This window comes from Cydia pomonella, chromosome 9, assembly GCF_033807575.1.
Source record: "Cydia pomonella isolate Wapato2018A chromosome 9, ilCydPomo1, whole genome shotgun sequence".
In the NCBI taxonomy this organism is placed as follows: domain Eukaryota; kingdom Metazoa; phylum Arthropoda; class Insecta; order Lepidoptera; family Tortricidae; genus Cydia; species Cydia pomonella.
The window spans coordinates 14641989-14665021 of record NC_084711.1 but is presented as its reverse complement, the minus strand read 5'-3'; the positions used below and the strand labels follow the sequence as shown (position 1 = coordinate 14665021).

The 23033-nt window shown below is 35.5% G+C and overlaps 1 protein-coding gene across 2 annotated transcripts in view; it reads left to right on the top strand.

The window, feature by feature from the left end:
• LOC133521464 (plasma membrane ascorbate-dependent reductase CYBRD1) overlaps positions 1–23033 on the top strand; it is a 119963-nt gene that overhangs the window by 12109 nt on the left and 84821 nt on the right. For both annotated transcript variants that reach the window (XM_061856436.1, XM_061856434.1), the window contains exon 2: positions 21849–22185. In XM_061856436.1, the coding sequence (XP_061712420.1) occupies positions 22028–22185 (158 nt within the window). In that variant the 5' untranslated portion in view covers positions 21849–22027. The remainder of the gene's footprint in view (positions 1–21848; positions 22186–23033) is intronic.

Below are 23033 nucleotides of genomic sequence, written 5' to 3'. Positions count from 1 at the left end.
ACTCAACCTATTGGGAGAAATTGTCCTCCAAAGTACTAAAAAGTTACTAAATCTTCTTAGAAAGTGATGCTCAAGCAACTTGCTAGTTAATGGCTGGTTTCAGTATATGTTTGAGAGCAGGAAAAAATAATGTACACGTGTTTTGTTATATCTGCTTAAACTCAAGTTTTCCTAAAAAAACACCCGTCTTTATGTGTAACTTTAGCTTTAGCTTTTAAATAAATAAAAAATAAATAACATATTATAAAACTTCGGATGTCGATTTTTTTAGGAAAAAATGAGTTTTAGCCGATATAACAAAACACGTGCTCATTATTTTTTGCTGCTTTCAAACATATACTCAAACCAACCATTAACTAGCAAGTTGCTTGAGCATCACTTTCTATAGGAGTTAGAAGATTTAGTAATTTTTTTGTACTTTGGAGGACAATTTCTCCCTATAGGTTGAGTTTGGGCAGCTAAAAAAAAATACGTGTCCGTTATTTTAGACTATTCTATAACATATATTAATATAAATCAAATCGGAACCGGACAGTTGGGTAGGTACCTTTCCTTGTGAGTTTTTATTAAGTCTACAATCAAAGCTATTCCTTTTCTTCAGATTTCACCAGCCTTTTTCATAGTTTCAGACTTTCTCATAGTTTCAGATTTCCCATACAAAATATTTCTGGTTCATTCTGTAAAAGGATCATTAAGAGTCCCCGGTAAGCTCGGCCGAATTTCACCTTCCCATACAAACGGAGTTTCGTTCTCATTTTAAAACTACGTGTTGGATTGTAATGAAACTTTGCACATACAATGACATGAGATATATCTAGGGCTGAAATTAGTTTATATTGCTTCACCTTGTAAAACAAACAAAATAGAGCAAAAATAAGTTTTGTATGAAAATACTAAATTCGCAGATTTTTTAAATTATGCTATATACCTTATCCTATTGTAAGTACGAAGTTTCAGAGCAATCTAGCTAGTCGTTTTAAAATAAGAGCGTAACTAAGTTTGTATGGAGAACCGAGCTTGCTGGGATCCTTACGAATTAGTTGAAAGCTGTAGAATTAATGTGTTTTTTAGGAATACTGTACAAAAATATAGGTACCTAAGTTAGGTACGTCATATACCTTTTATGGTTTTAGTTAGGAAAATGATAATTTAAACTACCCATGGCTGCACTACTCGCAGCCCGCAGAAATAGATTTAGCGCCGCCTCAACAAGCATTAGTCGAGATACTCCGCCAGTACAGTAAACCAGCGGGCGTTCAACTACAAAAGCAAAATATGAGCTTTGTTGTTATTGTACATTGTACAGTCGGCAAAGTTATTTGTTGCGCTATTTGTATACTAACTTGTATGCATGTGCGCGCCAAATAGCTTTGCTGACAGTATACGTGTCTCAGACTTTGAACTTTAAAAGGATCTTCATACAAACGTAGTCCCTATTTTCCTCCCTGGATACCGACGTTATGGATGATTACGATAAGATTTAGAAGTGAAAATGAAATTCCATATTTTTTTAAAGCTTCTAACTCAATATTTTAATGTAATAATAATATCGTTTGCATGAAAAAGCGATCGTTCACTTTTTTCTTAATTTCAAAGTGTTGTAGTACTCAAATATAACATTAAGTAAACATAGTTTGTAATACCAAATACCACGAGTTAATGTGTCACTTACCTTCGGGCATGGGAAGAACGCGGTTATTCACGTTGAACAAATACCACTTTTTGACACCATACTTTTTAAATAGAGCCGTCAGTTATAAGTATAGATAGGTACTACAATTTATTCATTTTTTTAATAACGCTTGATTAATGTGATTCATATCATGTTTGACTAATATGTAATCTTCAGGCGTTAGCGTTCGTACGTTATTCGAACGTACACATGACTTCAGAATGTTATCTGATTGCTGTTATTTAAATATCGTGCGTCTCGCCCGCGGACATGTACGGACAAGTCCAAGCGAAATGGACGATAAATGAATGAAATTAGATGTCATTCTGATATTAGTGTATGTTCGAATTGCCCTGTAAGTTTAAAACGTAAAATTAGTTTAATAGAATCATTTGGAATAGATGCCATGATGTTCGTAGAGACTCCGTAGATGCGTAGACCCGCTACGACCGTAGCCCGTAGTTTCTACGAATGGTGCCGCTTCAGCTTTTCAGGTAAAGCCTTCTCCAAGGTTACCCGCTTTATGCGGCTCTTTTGTTAACTCTGCCCTTTTGTGTGGATGTCGGTCATCTTATTAACTTCATTCACTTGTTTGGAGGTTTCTTAAATAAAAGTATAGGGTTAATAAAACAAAAAAAAAATTGCGGCACTGCTTTGTAGACGCGTAACATAAATTATTATATTAGGTTAAACCAGCAGATTATAATGATTCGAACTGCAACTCTAGGGTATAGGGTCTGTAGTCTATGGTATCTCCATCTTCTGATACACTTGTTTTTTTTATTTTATTATTCTTTAAAAAAAAGGATATTTTATAATTTTTACTACCGTGAACTACGCGAGTCTTTAACTCTATAGACAAGAAATTGTTGTATTAAAAAAAACCTTAGCTTGGAACTAACCACGCAAGATAGAATCGAAACCACTGCAGCGCCATCTGAGCATAGAGGAGCGTTTATTTTTATACGGATTTTGACATGAATCGCGAATGTATAAAATGTTATTTTTCTTACCATAGCAGGGAATATATGAATGCTGAAACTCATATTTTATAAGTGTAAATATGTATAATAAATTAATTAAAAATAATCAAAAGTATTTAAAATAATGCCAAGTATCACGTGACTACAAACGCCAATGGGACCGCGTTACGTCCCAGTGTGAGAAGCACCCACATGCCTGGCACTTCACATGGCTATATTTGACTAATATTCGTATTGCATCTCTTTCCTTTGACATACAAAAACAAAAGGGATGCAATACGAATATTTGCAAAATGAAGTGCCAGCGATAGACAAGTTGTCAAGACCGGCTTAAGTTGCAGTCACAAAAAAAGTTGTCAAACTGTCATGTTAATTGACAATCTTTTTCGGGCTTATGTGCTCTAAGTGCAAAACTTGAATTATTACGAATATTACGATGAAGCCTGGATTTATCAAAAGAAATACCTAGGTCAAATTTACAAAAAGTAGATTCTTTGATGGTGACAAGTTTCTTTAGTAAGAACAAGGTTTTTTGTGCAGCCGAGTTTAATAGGTACGTGAAAAATCTTTTTACGTCACATTTTAAAAATTATAAATTTTAATCAAAAGGAGTTTAATTAACAACTTAACCTTTTAAAATACATCCACACTCTTGATTTACATATTAAACTTGTTATTCATTATTTTAGCTTATAAATGTACTTAATATCTCAAGATGGCCATAGACACTAGACTATGCCTGCGCAGTTTTATCAACTGTACAGGTAAAACGGAGCGTGTGTGGCATTCGACTATGCAGTTTCCTATACAGCTTTGCCTGTGCAGTTGAACTGTACAGGCAAAATTGCGCAGGCATACCCTAGTGTGTATAGCCAGCTTTAAAAAAGAAACACTACAGCTTTTGACTATACAATAATTGACAATTCTAGTCTCGTATTGTAGAAAACTTAGTCTACTTTAAAAACGCCCTGAGAAGGTACTATCAAAAACTATTCCTTTAGGGTTTTAATCGACCAAATCTGAAAAAAACACGAAATTTTCGCGGTTTTTTGGAAACTGGATCTTGGATTATTCATTGAGCCAACATCATAAACAAGTCTGCAAAAAATCAGAACTACCGGATATGACGCAAACGAACCCCATTACAAAAGGGGACAAAGTTACTGGATTAAGAGTTGAGAGCGGGTTTTCGTATTACAGTTCTGTTAGATTGTTGAAATTGACAACTAAAATACCAGTCATATTTTTACCCTTTTTATTTAACCAAAAATATTTAGAGTGCGAAATATGGGTGTATTCAATTTTCACGTCGGTCAACCTGACGTGTAACATGTTCGCTCTGCCTGTCGGTTTGTGGAAAAAGAAACCATTTAACCGAACCATTGTGTAAAACTGAACAAAAACTATTTGTTTTCAGTTATTTCCAAGTGTAGGTACTAGTTGAATATTGAATACATAAACATCGATTGTTATAATTTCTACATAACACCCGTAAATAGCTATCAACCAGGGAAATACTAAGACACGTATTGTGCAAAATATTGTAGACGCAATTTTTACTGCAAATGTAGTTGAGTATTCATTTACCTAAGCTACTTATTTAGATAGTTAGTTTATAAATTTTGAAAATACATCATTATATATTTTATAATGATAAAAAAAAAAACAAATACTTAATTGCCCTGCTTCGACGACCGTTCTGGCCTAGTGGGTAGTGACCCTGCCTATGAAGCCGATGGTTCTGGGTTCAAATCCCGGTTAGAGCATTTATTAGTATGATGACCACGGATATTTGTTCCTGAGTCTTAGGTGTTTTCTATGTATATAAGCATTTATTTTTATAGGTATTATCATAGAGAAATAAAAAGTAATAGAGTGCTCACTCCATACATCAGTTTTGGTACCAAAATGCTTATTATTTTCGCAGTCGATATCTAGCATCGAGTAGCGGAACTCTCAGTACTGCTACTCGACAATATCGTAAGCGTAGGAGTTAAAAATAGAGTTCCGGTTACTCTAGTTATAATATTAGCGGAAAATCGTTGAGCATTAGACTTTTTGTTTGCCGCGATATCTATTGTCGAGTAGCAGTACTGAGAGTTCCGCTACTGGATGCTAGATGTCGACTGCGAAATTAATAAGCATTTTGGTACCAAAACTGATGTATGGAGTGAGCACTCTATTACTTTTTATTTCTCTATGGTATTATATACATCGTTGTCTGAGTTTCAGTCAGAGTTGAGAGTCATTTATATGTATAGGTATTATAAACATCGTTATCCCACAACACAAAGTTTTTTCAACTTACTGTGGGGCTTAGTCAATTTGTGTAATAATGTCCTATAATATTTTATATATTATTTATTTATATTATAGTAGTAGAAATAGGACGTATTCTGTATATGGATTGTTGTTTAGCATTGCCATAATTATTTTTTTAAATTGGAAGGCGTATGAATTCATTCTAAACGATAATGTTCGCTTTCCCCCATAACTGTTAAAGTCACATTAAACATATCATAAACAAACAATAACAAGCGGTCATTAAAAGACCACCACGCGCTCCTGTAAATATTTATCTTCAATCCATTTGAAGTTGTCAGGTGCGGCTCGTCCTGTAGACACCCATCCTGACAGCTTTACGAACGATTTTTATTTATATTTTATTTGAAAATTGTTTTTGAAAAAACAATGGGGAGGTTAGTTAGAAAGGTGTTAGGTTAGGTTAACCTGTTCCCTAAATTATACCCCGATATTGAAAATAAAAAAAGTAGTTCTAACAAGTACTTATTCCTTAAAATTAGTGCAACACAGTTTTTCTCTTCATATTTATATTTATTTATTTTTTATTGGTTCACCAACAATTGTTTACACTTTGTAAGTTATAGATACAAACGTTTTGACTATTAACGCTAAGCGTAACAATTACTTAAAGGTAAACACCACATGCATGAATTTACAATAAATATATGTATATTTTTTTTATTACATTTACGCAAATAGCGTTTACTAAAATAATGCTGGAAATACGACATATGTAGTTACGTCATACGACAGCTCGAAACAATTTAGTGCCTACTTAGGGGAAGTGACGACTGTATTGAGGCAACAAGCGATTTATGCGCGTATAGTTCGTGTCATCCAAGATGACGGGCAGATTTCTCAAATCTAACCTTTAATAACAAGGCACACGTCTTCGTGAATGCCACGATCTATACACCGTGTTTTTTTTTATTTCTGTTAATTTCAAGGGTGCATACCTGAGCTTAAATTATGCAACTTTCTCAAAGACATCGTTATTCTAATTAACTTCATTACGGAGATAATCAATAATTTATTTTTATCTTATAAGGCTCCTACAAGCGTGTACACTTGCCTTAGGGTCTGTTAACATATTGATTAGTGTTTAGTACGAGTCAATACATTTTATCTACTACTAAATGTAAATATTATCTCGGAATTCCGATTTTCGAAATGACATTGATATGTCACAGTTTTCAATTGTTTGGTCGAGTTAAATGTAATGCCCGTGTTACAACAACGCTATATGCAACATTTAATTACTTTAAAAAGAAAAAAAAATTACCTATGCCATTTAGTTTCCTTAAACGTACGTACTCATGCCCCGAAGTTAACAAAATTCTATTAAAACACGGTGTATAAACGCAGAAAATCAAAAGTTTTCACTTCTGTACCCCTAGTGTAAATATTTTCGACAGCGAAACGTGACGTACGCGTTTGCGTTAAGTGTAATTTTGTATGAGATTTTTGACTTTCCAAAACGTCCCGCTTGGCGCGCTGTTCAAAAACCCATACAAAATGAGACTTAACGCAAACGCGTACGTCACGTTTCGCTATCGACTAAATTTACACTAGGGGTACTGTTCCTAAAATGTATGGATTTCATTACTTATCCACAACTTTCGGGAGTAACATGAACTAATTTTTCGCTGTAACTTCAAACCGGCCCCATTATAGTTCTGTTCTATACTAAAATCTCTCTCACCTTTAGGTACCCATAAGACAAATAGTTAAGATATCTATTAAGTAGATCATTTCCGAATCAGCTTCAAGCCTTAAGCAATAAGTGAGGTGTATAAATAAATTGGCAAACGCCAAAGATTCCACCAGATTAAGGGCCTGATGGCTTATCAAATATTCATTGATATTTCCACCGTCGATTCGTTTTCCTCGCCTTTTGTTTACCTCTAATTTTAGCTTTTTAGTTTTCCGTAGTAAACTAAGGAACCCTTATAATATCGTCATGTCTGTCTGTCTGTCCGTCCGCGGCTTTGTTCCGTAATCGTTAGTGCTAAAAAGCTGTAATTTGACATGGATACATATATCAATCATGGTAACAAAATGGTAAAATAAAAATTTGTGGAAGATGTTTGTAATCACATCTTTTTTTATTAAGAAGTATCTTTAAATTAACACGCTTGGAATATTTGATTAGTAGTAATAGCTGGTATTTTAAATAAAACACTTCCATTTAGTATGATTCCATTTCTTTCAAACTTACTTAGATTATCATGCATGAGAAAAACTTTATTCATAAACGTCCCTCCATAACTGCCTAGAGTACCCTGGGGCGTTGAGTGGCACAAGGATATTTAAGGACTCTCGAGACTTCGCTTCACGCCAACCGAATCCAAAGTTACTTTAAAGCATTTTAATTGCTCGAGAAGTCGAGATTTAAATTAATTCAGTCTTAAATCGTTTTTAAAGAAATTATAGGATCTTGCTTGTAATCCGAATCAATATGTAGGTAGCTATATACTGTAGTACTCGTAGGTATATACTTCAATAGACGCTGCATAGAGAGTAAGTAAAATACAAAAGATTTTCACGCAGCCAGCGTAGGAACCTCGGTTTGGCTTTACGGGCAATAGAATTAATGTTCTGATACCGGAGCAAATTTCGCTCTAGGAATTTTAATGCCAAAAGCTCTAAGAGGATTAAGTTATAAGCTTTAGTCGTAAAATACGAAACTCGGGACAGAATATGACATTAAAAGCTATTAAAGAAAGCAAGCATGAACTAAAGTTTCTAATTAAAGTAAATACTATATACGTGCCAGGCCAGGTAATATCTCTTTTGTTAGGGCAAAATTGCATTGCGCAGATGCTGCGACGATGCTATGGGGCAAACGAGAGCTTATTTATCTCATTAGTATTTAATGCAATTAAAGTCCTAAAAGCTATGTAATAATCACAAATATAATATATGTACTTACCTACATATCGTCACTTTATAGTAAAAATTTTCGGGTCCAAAAATTCCCATAAATAAGTTATGAAAATAGCGTACAATTTTGTGAAATATAAAAATATGGTAAAAACGAGTTATATAAAAATATAAGTACAAGGAAAAATCTGACAAAATGGTATGAGCCAATTTAAGTCAAGTAGTTAAGATATTATGTTTGTTAGTGGCCAAAATCCGCTGTGTATATTTTTACCAAGAAATATTAGCACCGTACCATTTAGCTATTTTTTCATTAAAAAACTATTCCCCCAAAATTAAATGAATCCCCTGGCTAATTAGTAAAATGACTTGTCACGCTGCCAACACTCCCTGGTGACCCCTCGGTGTGACACGCCGTGTCGCTTCCGCGGGAGTGTCTTGCCGTGTATCATTTCTAATAAGCCTGTTACTGCTGCCTCCTGCCATTTTCGTGAGCGATTCAATTAACGAATCAATTTTGTTTGCCTGTCAGCCGTTAATGCTGGTATGGTAAACGTTTACCGTCTGTTTAGGCGCCACGTCGCGTTCAAAGGTTTTTAAGTGTTTAAGAGATCTGTGGTTGTGGCGACTGGTCATATTAGGAAATGTTATAATGATATACTTACTACTTACTTCTCTGGCGCAGCGACCCAAAGTGTGTCTTGGCCTCCAACACGACTGCTCGCCACTGATCCCGGTCCTGTGCAGTTTCTCGCCAGTCTACAACCTGGAGCTCGGGCAGATTCGCGTCCACCACATCCGCCCATCGATACCTAGGTCGACTGGCCGGGCGGCGTGTTGTCGGTTTTCCCTCAAACGCTCTTTTCACCGCCCGATCGGCTCCCATTCGCTCTAGATGACCGAGCCACCGCTGCTTTTGCGCCTTTGTGACACCCATGCTATTTGGCTCAGTTACTATCTGTTCGACTTCGACGTTTTTGCGGATTCTCCAGCTGCCATCGGGTCGCTGCGTTGGGCTGAGGATTTTGCGAAGAATCTTCTTCTCAGCCACCAGAAGCTTGCTTTCTTCCTTTAAAGTTAGTGTCCAGCAGGCCTCACATCCGTATGTTAAGATGGGTCGTATTATGGTCTTGTAAATTCGGATCTTAGTTTTTCTGCTGAGAAGCCTGGACACCAAGACTTTGTGCAGAGCTGCACCGCACCGTAAGGCATTCTGAATTTGAATGTCAATTTCTTCGTCAGGGGTATTGTTGGCCACCCCTTTAAACACAGTCTCCGACATGCAGATCTGCAGGTTTGCCTTGACCGGTTTTATATTGATATGGTTGTTATTTTTCATGATTTGCGGCTGTGTTTCTGTGACTGAATTCATAGTTAAATAGTCGCCGTTCTACGATATGAAATACGGCGTTTTGTGAACCGAAGATTTTCTTTGACATGATTGTTCCTTAGGACCCAAGGATTGGTTTATGAAGTGGAGCCATCAAGATTTTTGATGTCATTTTTTAGGGGGCTCTCTCAACTTTATCTCGTATCTACATGATCTACATCAGTTAGTTTAACCTAAGTTTGGTGTCATTCAATAACATTTTATTTGTTGAATTTCTTACAGAATTAAGTATACCTATTACTTAAGAGGACGCGTAAAGCAAAAGAAACAAAAGGTATGGCGCCCCACGCGAAACTTGCGACGGAATATTTGGCGATTGCGTTTAACGTCTAACCTCAATAACTCTAAAAGTATCCTTTTGCTTCAATTTTTGCTAGACAAGTTCCTCGCCTATATCACTAGCTACTATATTCCAAAATTGTACTGCTACAGTATGCAGGAAACAATGTACAATTGATAATATGTGGCCGCACTGCGTCGTGCAGCGTTGTATTTGTATCGGAGCATCGTTTATAACGGCGGAAGCGCCATCGACAATAAGGTACCTTTTCATAGATAACGTCACATACATATATGAAAATTAGTCATGTATTCGTGTGTTTTTTCTATCGTGCCAACTTTAACCATTTACAGTTTTGCTTCGTCTGCCCTCGTAAATATATTCTAGTGTCCGAGTGATTTTTTTCATGGCCTTCGATTACTACGTATAAAAATTCAATATAAAAACTGCTATTTTGCGTTAGCTCCCTCTTAATACCATCTATTATGCCGATGTTTCCGTATAATTGCATAATACCATCTCAAAGTAAACCCTTTTTTACCCACGACGGAACGGAGACGGTATATGCGTTTGGGGTGAGAGGATGTTGCCATTTTTTTCAAAAACTACTATTCCGATTTTTATTAAAAGTAGCATAGTATATTGTGTAAATTAAATTATGTAACCATTTTTCTCACAACACCACTTAGTCTTTTGATGACAAATCTCAGACATGGTTCGTTACAATTTGAGATTAGATACTATTATTATTTTTTTAACACATGACGTGAGCAACAAATGCTTTAACTGCGAGCATCGATGATTGATCTTACGGCTTCGTAGATCCGGGCGATATCCTGCTGGGCGAATAGAATCTGTTCGGAGCTAGGTCATGGACTAGTGCAAGGACTGCCTAGAAAATAAGTTTAAATATGGTTAAACGAATTCCCTCTCTTAAGTAAGAGGCGTAATTAGGTTACCCGTTGGCAGCTTTGGTGTATCTGGATACCTACTGTATTGTTTTTACAGACTTACCCCCTTATTTATAAACGTGTGCTAAGTTGACAAGCCGGTAACAATCGTTTGTCCCTTTCCATCATACCAATACGTCGAAAAGGGACAAACGATTGTTAGCGACTTGTCAACTTTAGCGCACGTTTATGAATAAGGGGGTAAAACACTAGTACCATATCATGTGAGCTTTTAGCTGAGTCACATATATTTTGACTATAATTACTTTGATATTCTAAGTACATTGAACAAAGAGGCCAATAAACTTACCATCGGATTCGATATGAGAACAAGCTCTTTTAATATGTACTAAATATCTACTATACGAGTACCTAATAAAGAACTTTCACTTCCATTCTGGCTCTCAGAACTTAATTTATGGTTAAAGATATAACTTCCAATGCTATTTGAAAACCATAACACGTTTGCTTTAATTGATTGTCAATAAAGTAAATTGGCTTTTATGATACATCTCGCATAAAACAAATAACGCTAGTTACCGTGTGAGGTGGGACGGTTCCGAGCGTATCCCTCCCCAGTGCCAGAGTGATTTGAGGCCGCCACTAAATCGTCCTCTTCCTCACCCGTCAGCCGTTGGATAATTGCTCCTATTCCTTCACACATAAGCCACATAATCAGTCGTTTCGTCGCCCCGGGAAACGGGAATAGTTAAAGCAGCAGGACGAACAGATTGTTGTGCTGAAAACATGCTTTTGTACCAGAGATGGGCATTTCGTACTTGATTCCTGATTCCATGATTACTCGAAATTGCTTTTGGAATCTGATTACCGATTCCCAGATTACTTTGTAATCTGACTAGCTGATTACTAAGTACAATTACGTTTGAGGAATCAGGAATCATCTGTTGGAATATTACAATTACTAGTAATTGGGAATCAGTGTCGATTCCTTATTACAGGAATGGATTACTTGATTCCTTTCAGATTACTTCAAAATATACTTTGTTATTAATAAAGATATATGTCTGAGTACCGACGTAAAAGTACATTTCGATTTACTATAAAGATGCATGTTATTTGTATCCGGTGTGCAGATTTCAAAAATGATGACCCAACATGGCGGCCATGCACTATGTCTAGTACTAGTACTAGTAGGTTTTAGGGAGTGGAGATTCCGAAAATTATGCCCATTTGAAAATTTTCGAAATCTGCATTCCCTAAAACCTATAAAACGACATCCATGCCAACTTTTATGGCATACTGCACGGCCGCCATCTTGGATTCCAAAATGGTCATCATTTACGAAATCTGCACTCCCTAAAATCTATAAAACGATATCCATGACGATTTTTATCACGTAGTGCACGGCCGCCATCTTGGATTCCAAAATAATCATTATTTTACAGTAATTATACAGTTTCACACATAAAATGTATTTGTCTTCTGGGATAAGAACGAAGGAAATTATTTTGACATTAAGTAATTGTAATTTAGTCTGGATAATATTACGTAATCAGATTACTCGAGTAATTGATTACCGAGGAATCACGATTACACTTGTAGTTAGATATATTCAATTCCGAAGGAATCAATTACGCATGTAATCGGCGGGATTGACTACAGTAATTTAAATTACCAGAGGAATCGATTACTAAGGAATCATAATTACTGTAATGTAATGTGTAATTTAAATCCAAAAGTAATTGACTACGCCCAACTCTGTTTTGTACTCAGTGGATATTAAAATCTCTCGCGCTACGCGGGGAACGCATGCTGGAGTTGGGAACGGAGCTGGCCCGCGGCAATTGACGTGAGATGAAGGAGATATTTCCATGTATTGTCTTACTTGGCAACTTATCAGCACAACCATAATGACGAAACTCTCTTTTAGCCTAGCTATGTCTTATACCTGACTTTAGGTGTAAGAGGCGGTATTATTTATTAGTTAATCTAATGTGTCTGAAGTATGATTTGAATATTTTTATTTCAATTTGATTGTAAGTTTTTCCTGCTCAATATCGCTCCAATATAGTTCAAGCGAAGACAAATATAGATTTGACATACCTTGAACTTGAACATCGTTATTACATTGATTTCCACACCTATACACTCAGTAAAGAAATTGTTAGAATTTTCGATTAACGACACAAAGGAATAATAAATCAACCTTTCATCATTTTCGTGTCAGGAAGCGGGATATCACGGCACAATGTAATTGTTGACAAAGACCTAGTTTTCGAGCTTTTCCAGTTATTAGCTCGACTGGCATTTGTATCGTTATATAATTTTCATAAGTCCTTGATCGAGTTCTACTGACATAGTGTGTCTTACACCTGCTGAATGATGCTGCTGCTTACGTTAAACCTAGAAACCAACCTTTAATTAATAATATGTTTCATATTTGATATTGTACGAAGAAACACTGAATAGAAAAGGGTGAAATTCCATTTATTACGTAAAATTGCGTCGTCAAAACGTTGTGTGACGCTTTTCAAGTTTCCAGACACAGAGAAAAAAACCATAGTCTCGAGTACAATTTTGTGTTTGTATAATTTACTTAAACCGAAGACATTCAACTTGATTAAACACACAGAAGAATAGTTATTTGTTTTACAAAGGGGCGAGGTTGTTGTTTAACCGCTCGTGCTAATATTGATACTCGAACAAGCGAAAGATTCCAAAATTGAACCACGAGCAATTGTCGAGCATAGCGAGTCACACTACCTACAAAATACTAACTATGAAATACCAAAAAAATCAAACCAAATCAAATCCAAATGAACGTAATAAAAAATGTATCATTCAAAATCATAATTTAAAAGTCATCTGCTTACTTTGCCCCACATTGGATAAAATGTAACTTTTTATTAGTTTTTGAACAACCACGAGGGCTTTACCAGTTGGTGTGGTGAAAAATAAGTTTATTTTCTCAATACTCAAGGATGGAGAAATTAAGGAACATTTAAACATCAGACAAGCTCCAAGTAAGTTTTCTTTCAAGCGGATGTTACGTAAGCATTTGCTAAAACAAGAGTTCAAATAATATTCATCAATATTATATTTATAGTATGTATGTGTATGTATATGTATGTATGTATGTATGTCTTATATTTATAGTATGTATGTATGTTTGTATTTATATGATATATATGTAGTTTATAAGTATATTAGTTTGCTTTTCTTTTTAATTCATTGACTTTTTTTTCTCCCTCTGCACCAATTGTGTCTCTGTTTGGCCCTATGGTTGCCTGGTAGAGAATGCCATTTGGCATTAAGTCCGCCATTTGTACATTGTTGTATATATTTTGTGTAACAAAGTTTAAATAAATAAATAAATTTAAATCCATTAACTTTGTAGATCTTTAAGTGATACTAAATATTCATTTCTATAACTTGTGCGGCAATTAAAATCACGTTTGACGACAATGACGACCGATCGCCTTTATTCAGCAAAAACTAAAACCAAAGGAACAATATGCAACAAATTCTTAACTAGGTCAAAACCGAAACATAATATAACTTTATCCCCTTAAAAATGCGAACCCTTTTGCGGCTCCGTTGCGGCCAGCGTGCTGAATTAAGCAAGTTTCCCTTAGTGGGAATGAAAAGTATTCAGAACACGCGCTCATTCGACAAGGCTGGCCCGGCATTCTACTTACCAAACGGATTTCAACTAAAAAACCGGAATAGTATGATCTCTCATTAGAAGTATTTGTTACGGCTCTGCAGTTCTTACTTCTACTGGTTTCCCTGAGGATTTGTTAGCAATGGGGAGAACAGCCTTGGAGCGTCCTGGCCTCATTTCTCGCTCTCGTCGCCGCCTCGGTTGTCTATGGCTCTTTCATACAGGTTTTATGCAACGTAACCTCTTTATACGATGCTGTAATACCGACAGTTTACAAGTTTTGTTGCTGTTTATTACAGACACTTTAACTACATTCACCAATTTTTGGTTTCGCTGAATTATAATTAAAAATATATATTTTTTGGATTGAAATTTTATTTAAGATCAATCATCATCATTCATTGTTATTAAATTATTGCATGTATTAATGTTTTTTTTATTATAAAATATGATACATTTACATTATACTCAGACCTACTTTTTATTTACTTCTAGGGTAATTCCTCTAGTAGTCACAAGGCTAATTCTAAAAGTCAACACCTTGTGTGTCACTTCTATTGCTAAGAATTGGAGTCAAAATGGCATCCAATTAGGGCAGTATTATTTTATTTTGAATATAGGTATCCGCTGTTATCCCATCCCATATGTATGAAAAGGCGATTTCACGCGGGTCCCCCACTTTCGTCTTAAACCAAAAGAGGAAATCAAATTAGGGAAATATAGGTCTCGTATTATATAGCTCATCTCAGTTACCGTGAGGTCGTGATGCAGCATTGTTCAGTGGTCTAGATTAAATAAGTGCCTCAATCGACACATGCACGAAGCTATTCACGTTATGACGTTACCGTGTTAATATCGGGGATAGAATTCATCATAAACTTCTTTCATATGGTGAGTTCAGTACCCTAGGTTAAATTCATAAAGTTGTTCTATGTATCAAAATAGTAATGAAGTGTGTCATACCTATACAATATGAATCAATACAATTTTAATTTAGTAGATTTCTTATAAAAAATAGGGTTTGGGATTCTAGTTTAAACATTTTAAACAGGATATTTACGGAGGTCAGGTAACCTATTTCGTACGTAAAACATATTCAAAATAATACATAACATACTTTTATTTAATAATACTTGAGGGTGTCTATAGAAAACAGTGTACAGTCAAGTGTAAAAATATGAGTGTATCTTACTCAAAAATATGTCCCATAGCATCTTATTCCAGTATAATAAGAGCGTAGTACCATATTTACGAGACGATTCTTTCGATACATATTTTTGCACTTGACTGTACCTATATATTGTATCTAACATGTATAATTAATATCTGATGCTGCGCTCTAATTATGACTAAATGCTGCAGGCTACGCTGGTTAACCACATCAGATACACTTCAAAGTTGATTTAGCTTCAGCCGCTCTAAGTTCAGTAATCCTAAGAAGCTTTCTTCTACTTTAAAGACTTAACTTTCGTAGCCGGGCTAAAGCCAAAAAGGGTACTGTTTATCTCATTCATTCACCCATAGCTTGTATCTGAAAGACAAGGAGCTTAATATTAATGATTTTTTAGCACAAAAGCAGTGACAAATAACGCAGATTTGTTTGGGACACGGTTAACTTCAGAATTTCCTGCTAGTTATTTATGTTACGAAGCTTCCGTCATTTTTAGGGTTGTAATCATTGTTTTTACGAGAGCTAATGTCATACTAAAAAAATGGGTATTAGTTGGTATTAGGTATTTATCAGACGCTCGCCGCGATAATTGAGAAAAGCTTTCTTGTGGTTGAGAAACATTTGAATAAGGAATCCCTTTAATACATTAACTTTTAATGTTTTATTTATTTATTTTTCCGCTAGCAAAATGGTACACACACACACACAGATTGATAACCAAGGGATGAAAGGCGCTCATTTCTGTCGTGGTATGTGGTTTGTAGTAGTACTGAAATGGTGCCTTTCACTCGAGTTAAACATTTTTAATTTTTAATACGAGGGAAGTAAAATACAGGTGTATATAAAAACATGACTAAGTATAAACTATTTTTGGATTTTCTATCGAATGAACAATTTAGGTAAATGTATCGTGATTTATGAGAATACTCATAGTGTTGTGTTCTTGCCGGTGGCATAAGTTTGCCAGAGCTGAACGAGGGTGCGGAGTGTTAGGGTCGGCAACGCGTGTGTAACATCTCTCGAGTGGCATGCGTAGGTAAATAGGCTACGGAGACTGCTGCTTACCATCAGGCGGACTATAAAAAAATATACAGATACAGATGACACAATGCAGATTTTGTAAGAGTCGTTTTAATTCCATTTACTTATCTCTATTTCTTAAGGTATTATTTCGTTCGCAATAGTTTGCATTTGGTAGCTACGAGTAACGGGGTACAAAACGGGTTCTGTGCTAGTTTCTGGTAAAAATAGTCAAACCTAATGGATTTGAATTGAATTAAATATCTGTTTGACAACCCTGGTCCTTGCTGGCGATATTCAGAATCTTTGGTAAGTTATTTTCCTTAAGGAATTTACTTATCTACTCCCGACACTCGTGTTTACTTTGTCACAACCTCACGAACTTTCACTTAGAAATAAATGGCTGTAAACTTTAACGGTCTAAGTTTTTTTATAAATATTAGTTTACCGTGCCGGTGATTTATGCATAGAAATGTAGGTAAGGTACGGTAGGTATGAGATAAAACACGTAGAGTTAAGTAAAGTTACAAAATACCACTACGAGTAAAGTGCCTTAACTTAATTTTTAAGATATGCTGCCCAGTTGGTGGTATTAAAATGAATTAGTACTGAAAACTCATCAAAATATAAGTTTCCCATTTTAAATACCTTTTCACTAGTACACCCAGTACGGCTCACCTACATAATTATGTAGGTGAGGTTTTCCCGATAGACAAGAGTTAAAGTAGGTCTCGCAGTCCCGGTAGTACCTACGTCATGCTCGTCGTCACAACTGGAACGCGGGAAAATCAGAAACAACCGTCGAAGTGCAATTTCCGAAGCTTCTGAAACGTGGAGAGAAACGTTTAATTAAATTTTCCAAGTAACGAGTGCAGTCGATGTATTAGCTAAAGGGGAAACTGCGGTGTGTCGTTTAGCAATTTGTTGTTAGTTCATTGCAGTTCATTGGGTTCACAATTTGATGGCTGCGGGAATGAACTTGAACATATTGGTTGGGAATTGGGAGTTAAACTTTGTATACCGGGTGTTTCCTGTCCTGTAACACGAGCAAATAACTAAACCATACATTGTACTCCTAAAACGATTTAACTTTTGACTAACAACTTTTAAAAATTATGAAATCTTTAGATTTTAACTTTTTCATACAAATTTATTTTCAATGTACACTGACATCAGTGTGTTTGACGTAGCTTGTCGCGCTTTAAACGTAACAAAATTCTCAATACATTGCGTCTTAGAGTTAACTTCAATGTGTATAAAAATTAAAAAAATAAGTTATTTTTTAAAATTGCTGAACAAATGTTGGTGGGTTTCAGGAGTACAGCCAACAGTTTAATTTATACACCCGGTATATGTGCTTTAATTTGTTAATGATTTAGGTTTTATTGCAAAGCAGAGTAGTGGAAGGCATGCCAAAGTAAATTAAATACGTACATTGTTAAAATGTTTGTAAAATACACCTAGGTCTTCTTCTTCGTTACACTCTTAACAGATACCTAGGTACCACTATTTAATCTATTAAAGTATACAATTAAGTGAATGATTCAGCATAAACGCAAAGAAAAATTGCATTGAAATCCGGAAGAAAGTAAGATATATTTTATTATTTAAAGTGGAAGACGAGGAATCATATGTTATATTTTTTGCAATAAGTATTCCATATTTGCAACCTTCCCCTTAGCTAAATCAATAAATTATATAAAATAAACCTTGAGTGTGTCAGCCACATAGTCAGTTAACAATACTGCGTCATTAATAATGTCCATTAGTCGTCTCGGGGGTAATGGAAGCAGCACTTCGTTTTGCCGAAAACCGCACCGTGTTCCCGAGGGGAAGTGAACTAATGTTGACGGGCCACTCGAGAATCTACGTGCATGTTTATTTTTCTATCTTATTATGTTTGACCATACTTTGAGAGGTGAATTATATAGGTCATACTGAACAACTTTCACCATAGGGCCAACTTCGAAAACCGCGAAATAAAACTAGCTGTTTCATTGTGTCGTTCTTCACTATGGAAAAACCATTAAGAGATATAACAAAATACTGAGAATACCCTATATTGGCATGGCGTAGTTGACTGAAATACATTTGCTATTCTTCATACATATGACATTATTTTGTCGATATTTTGGATAAAATTAAAATGACTTTAAATTTTTCAGTCTAGTTAATATTTCAAATTGGAAGGTTGAATTTAACTTAATATACACTATTTCAACACACCAGCAAGCTTAAAGCATTAATAAAGTAATTAAATACACGCATGACGTGTTATGATAGTAAAAAGCGCAATAAGTAACGGATGACTGGTTTCATAGATCGATGATAAAGCGCTTTCATTTTCGCGTTAGCTCATCGGTTAGTGACAATGGAACTTTTACTGCCACGTGCAAAAAGAAAGCATAGGATGTAACGAATTTCGCAAATTATAAACGTAATTATACTCGTAGGTCATTCTAATCATAAGATCTCGAAAACAATTAGCATCTATATAGTAAACACCCCTATAATGGAACAGGCACAAGTAATGGGTTGGTATAGACAAATCCTGTAAAACAAGTATTGACCATCAGTGTTTAATCGCTGGCAATATTTTACCATAAACAAGAGCCAAAGAGCTGCTTAAGTTCAATTTATCCTTGATATTTGTTAGTTTAAAAATTAATGGCGCCATACATCCCATGACTGGAGCAAAAAACCATAGTTTTAATTGGTTTACAATATTGAAACCAATTGCAGTAGCTTTCCTTAAATACATAGAAAACATAAAGGACGAATTGGACATTCAACTTTGAAAGCATAAAGCGGCAGAAATTTTTACAGATGTCGGTGAAATATTAAAAATACTCCAAATTTTCTCTTAAATATCCCATGATTGGTGCCGTTGACATATACACAATTTTCTAAGAAATAATTGATACTTTTAGCTAAACTTATAGTTAGAATATTACTACGTAGGTAAATATTACGAGTATGATAGCCATGATAGGCACCTAACACATTTTACTAAATATATCTGGATGATAAACAGCTTGGAGGATTTAACAACGGGGTCGCCTTTAAGAGCTTACCCCTCTGTCGAGAACCTCGGCCAATGGTCATATGTATTGTATGGACTGACGTTTATGTGACATGGCTATTTGTACGTTACGTACAAAGACCCATACATTTGACGTGCGCCCGCAAAAATCGGTAGACTGTTTTCTACACAAAATTACAGAGAATGCGTGTCCAGTTGTTAAATCTTCCGAGATACACAGTGTAGTTTGATACCTAAACAATAAAACCTACATAAGTATTCTTTTAAAATACCCACTTAAAGTTCTTCTTCAAATAGAGTCATAAAATAAGCATCTACTTAAATAACCTACCACAAGAATCGGTAAGCTACTTTCACTAAAGGAGTAAAAGTGGTAAAAGGTCACAAATTGACTTTTACAGCGGTTATTCCTGCTGGTTTATAGCAAGAAGGAGTGTCCTTACTCCGATAGCGGCTTAAAATAACGGTAGGGTTGGTATAGAGCGAACGGCGTAGCTCGGCAAATATATCTAAAAGGTGTAGTTCTATTTATATGTAAATGGTACGAACGTATAATTATGTTTTTTTTTTGTTTTTAATGAACCACATACATTTGTATTAGAAATGCTAAACCACACACAACTTAATAAAACCCCGTGCCTCTATTGGCTGGTCGAAAAAAAAACCAAAAAGTTCTCCCTCTTCCACTGAAGGTACGTTATGAAGTGAAAGTGAAGATATTACTTTTTTATCGAGAAAAATATCACATTTTTAAGTAGCGTCTTTAAGTAATGGCTATTTCTAGATTTGCTGTTTGTATAAATCATGGCCTAGACCAATAAGTAGATAAAGTACCGTAAATTATTTCTACCTACCTGGTCTAGACATCGACTAACAATGCAGATTTACCGGCAGATGAACGCAAAAGAGAACCCTGTAATTGGGTGTCGGTTGCACGCCACGCGCATGCAGAATTTGAATAAACTTGACGACCACCTTCCTATTTGAAAGGATACAACTGTCATACCATGTCAGTAACATATGCTTCCTTATTAACCTCGTGTACAAGGACGATTGCCGCTTGGAATACATATGAGCTAAAGCAAGGGAGCTGTTCTGTTTACCCTAATTAATGCTGTTAGTTTGAATCGTCTCTCCTGATGTTTTCATTTGATTTGGTTTACATTTAAAACGATAGCGCTTACTTACTACACCTAATTGGAACATTTTCAGTAAAACTAGGATGAAGTGTTCAGATCAATGTAAAGTATTTGAACTAACAATTTTCGTACCGATTTAAGTGAATTTTGAAGCTTACCAAATGGATATGTCCTAAGTACAGTAGAAGTCAAAGATATGTTTACGTTTTTCGCCTTATCACAACGGAGTAAGGTAAAAATGTGTAAATATGTCTTTGACTTCCACTGTACAGATTTTTGCTACAAGTTCATGATCAAAAGCAATTATTATTAGCAATAAACATGTTTGGTTAGAGTTTGATGCGGATAAATCCATCCCAATGCTAGTTTCTGTAGAATGTAATTGAATAATGGATTGAAATAGTGTATACTTAATTAAGAAATAAATTCGGTATTTTGTGGTCGCAAAACGAAAGCATCACTTTTTAATTAAATACATTATTCACACATAATAAATTATAGTCATCGCGTCAACGCCTACGCTTTTTCATTGAGTGATCAATTAAATCAAAGATAAGCCCCGCTTTATTGTTCTATCGGGTTCCATTCACCGCAATCGATCGACTCTTATCAAATTGTTTCCGAAGTCGTTAAGTCTAATTAAATACAACTGCTATTACGTTCTTTACTCAACTAAATTAAATAAGTAAGTGACAACCTATATTGAATGATTATTCATAAGAGTTTATACGATCAAAAAATATTATGAAGGTAGTTTTAGTAGTATAGTTTTTACAAGATTTCGATAAATTTAATAAAATGCTCCGAAGTTAAAAATATGACTAGAAGTTAAGTCGATTGTTCTAAAAATCTCTAGATAACTTTTTGATGGAACTAACTCTAGATTTATGATTTAGTAGATATCTAATAGACCATTATGATATGAATTAATCCTCCTTCCTTTTATAATATCCGATTATTCTGAAACAGCGATATGACATGGTAAATAGAATTCAATAACAACACGGTGTACCACTGTACTTATTAGGGTTATTTTGACTTCACGCCGCGTGACCGACGGTGGTGATTCGTGTGTAGTTATTTGGGTCCGTCGGACCCTTCCGTGTGTCATGTCAAGCGGATAGGAAGCGTAATGGTAGGGTGCAGGACATTGGCCTTCCGCGCTTCCGACCGACCAGACAAACATTCGCTACACTAACAACGTTATTTTAAGTGATTACCTAGGTCCATTTATTTAATAATAAATGGAGAAAGAAAACAAGTTTAGATGACCACCAATTGATGTCGTAAAATCTGGAAACAACTCCCATAAATACAACTCAAATTCACTCAGAGCTCGGAACAAAACAGTTATAAGAAGTAATAAACAACAGTTTAATCGCTTGCAGGTCCCGAGTTTCGTCCGGAGCTAATCCAGAAAGTTGTCGACTTATTGGAAAACTTGGATCGGATCCGAAGATTGTGTTCCGTGTTGTGACTCTCGCGATATTGTGTGTTCCTCCGGTGTTCCGGGGGCTGTAAACGGTTTTCAAAAGTTGCCAAAGTGTCTCCTATAAAGTTGTCGGCGATGGACAGCAACTCGGTGTCGCCGATGCCGGAGCTAGCGCCGATCGCAGAGTTCGATAAGTCTCCGCCGTCACCGCCGAACGAAGAGGTGCCGATGGATGACCTGCCTCCGCCCCCTGCTACGATCTCGGGGCAGACGGACGGAAAGAAGCTAAAAATGTGAGTACCTTATAATGATATTAAGCATTTTCAATAATTATTTATTTAGGTATGGAGTGATTATCTATGTAGGTATGGAATGAGCATTCTAACATTACTTATTTCTCTATGGATGTGCAAAGTCAAATCAAACAATTTTAACTTTATTAGTCGTAGTAAACTAACGTTTACGCGATCTTCATGATGAGGTAATCACGATACTGTATAAAACTATTATTTTATTAAATTATGTTATTCAATGTCTTTCTCCTCTTTATACATCTTGTTGCAAAACATTGCCGAAATTAAACAACAGTAAATTAGGTACCTTGCCTTTATAGCTAAAAAGCTAATAAATAATATACTTAACGCAGTATATAAAGTTTTTTTATAGTTTAGACACAGTTCACAGAAGATAGTCAGTGCAATACGGAAGAATGAAAATAGCACAGAACACCGAACAATTGAACATTTACCTTACATTTACGTATGAGTTGGTGTCGTTACAGGTAGTTAACGTCAACGAAAAATTTAATGAATTATGGGTAGGTACTACGACCGTTAACTACGCCAAAGCACCAAGTTATTGCGGCAAGGTACCGACTTTACTTGCGCATAACATTGGTGTTAACTATAGGTCTTCAACATTAACAACAACAACCACTCTCCAACATTAAGTAGTTCAAGCGTTAACTTAGCAATTATTAACATAGTATGTGTGTCTATATAGGATGTTTTTCAATAACAACTGCCATAATTTACGGTGTAAATATATAGGTCATACTAGGCAACTTTAACTATGGGACCAACCCCGAAATGACGAAATAAAAAAAATGGCTTTTCATACATTTTGGCTGGTCTGACGTTGA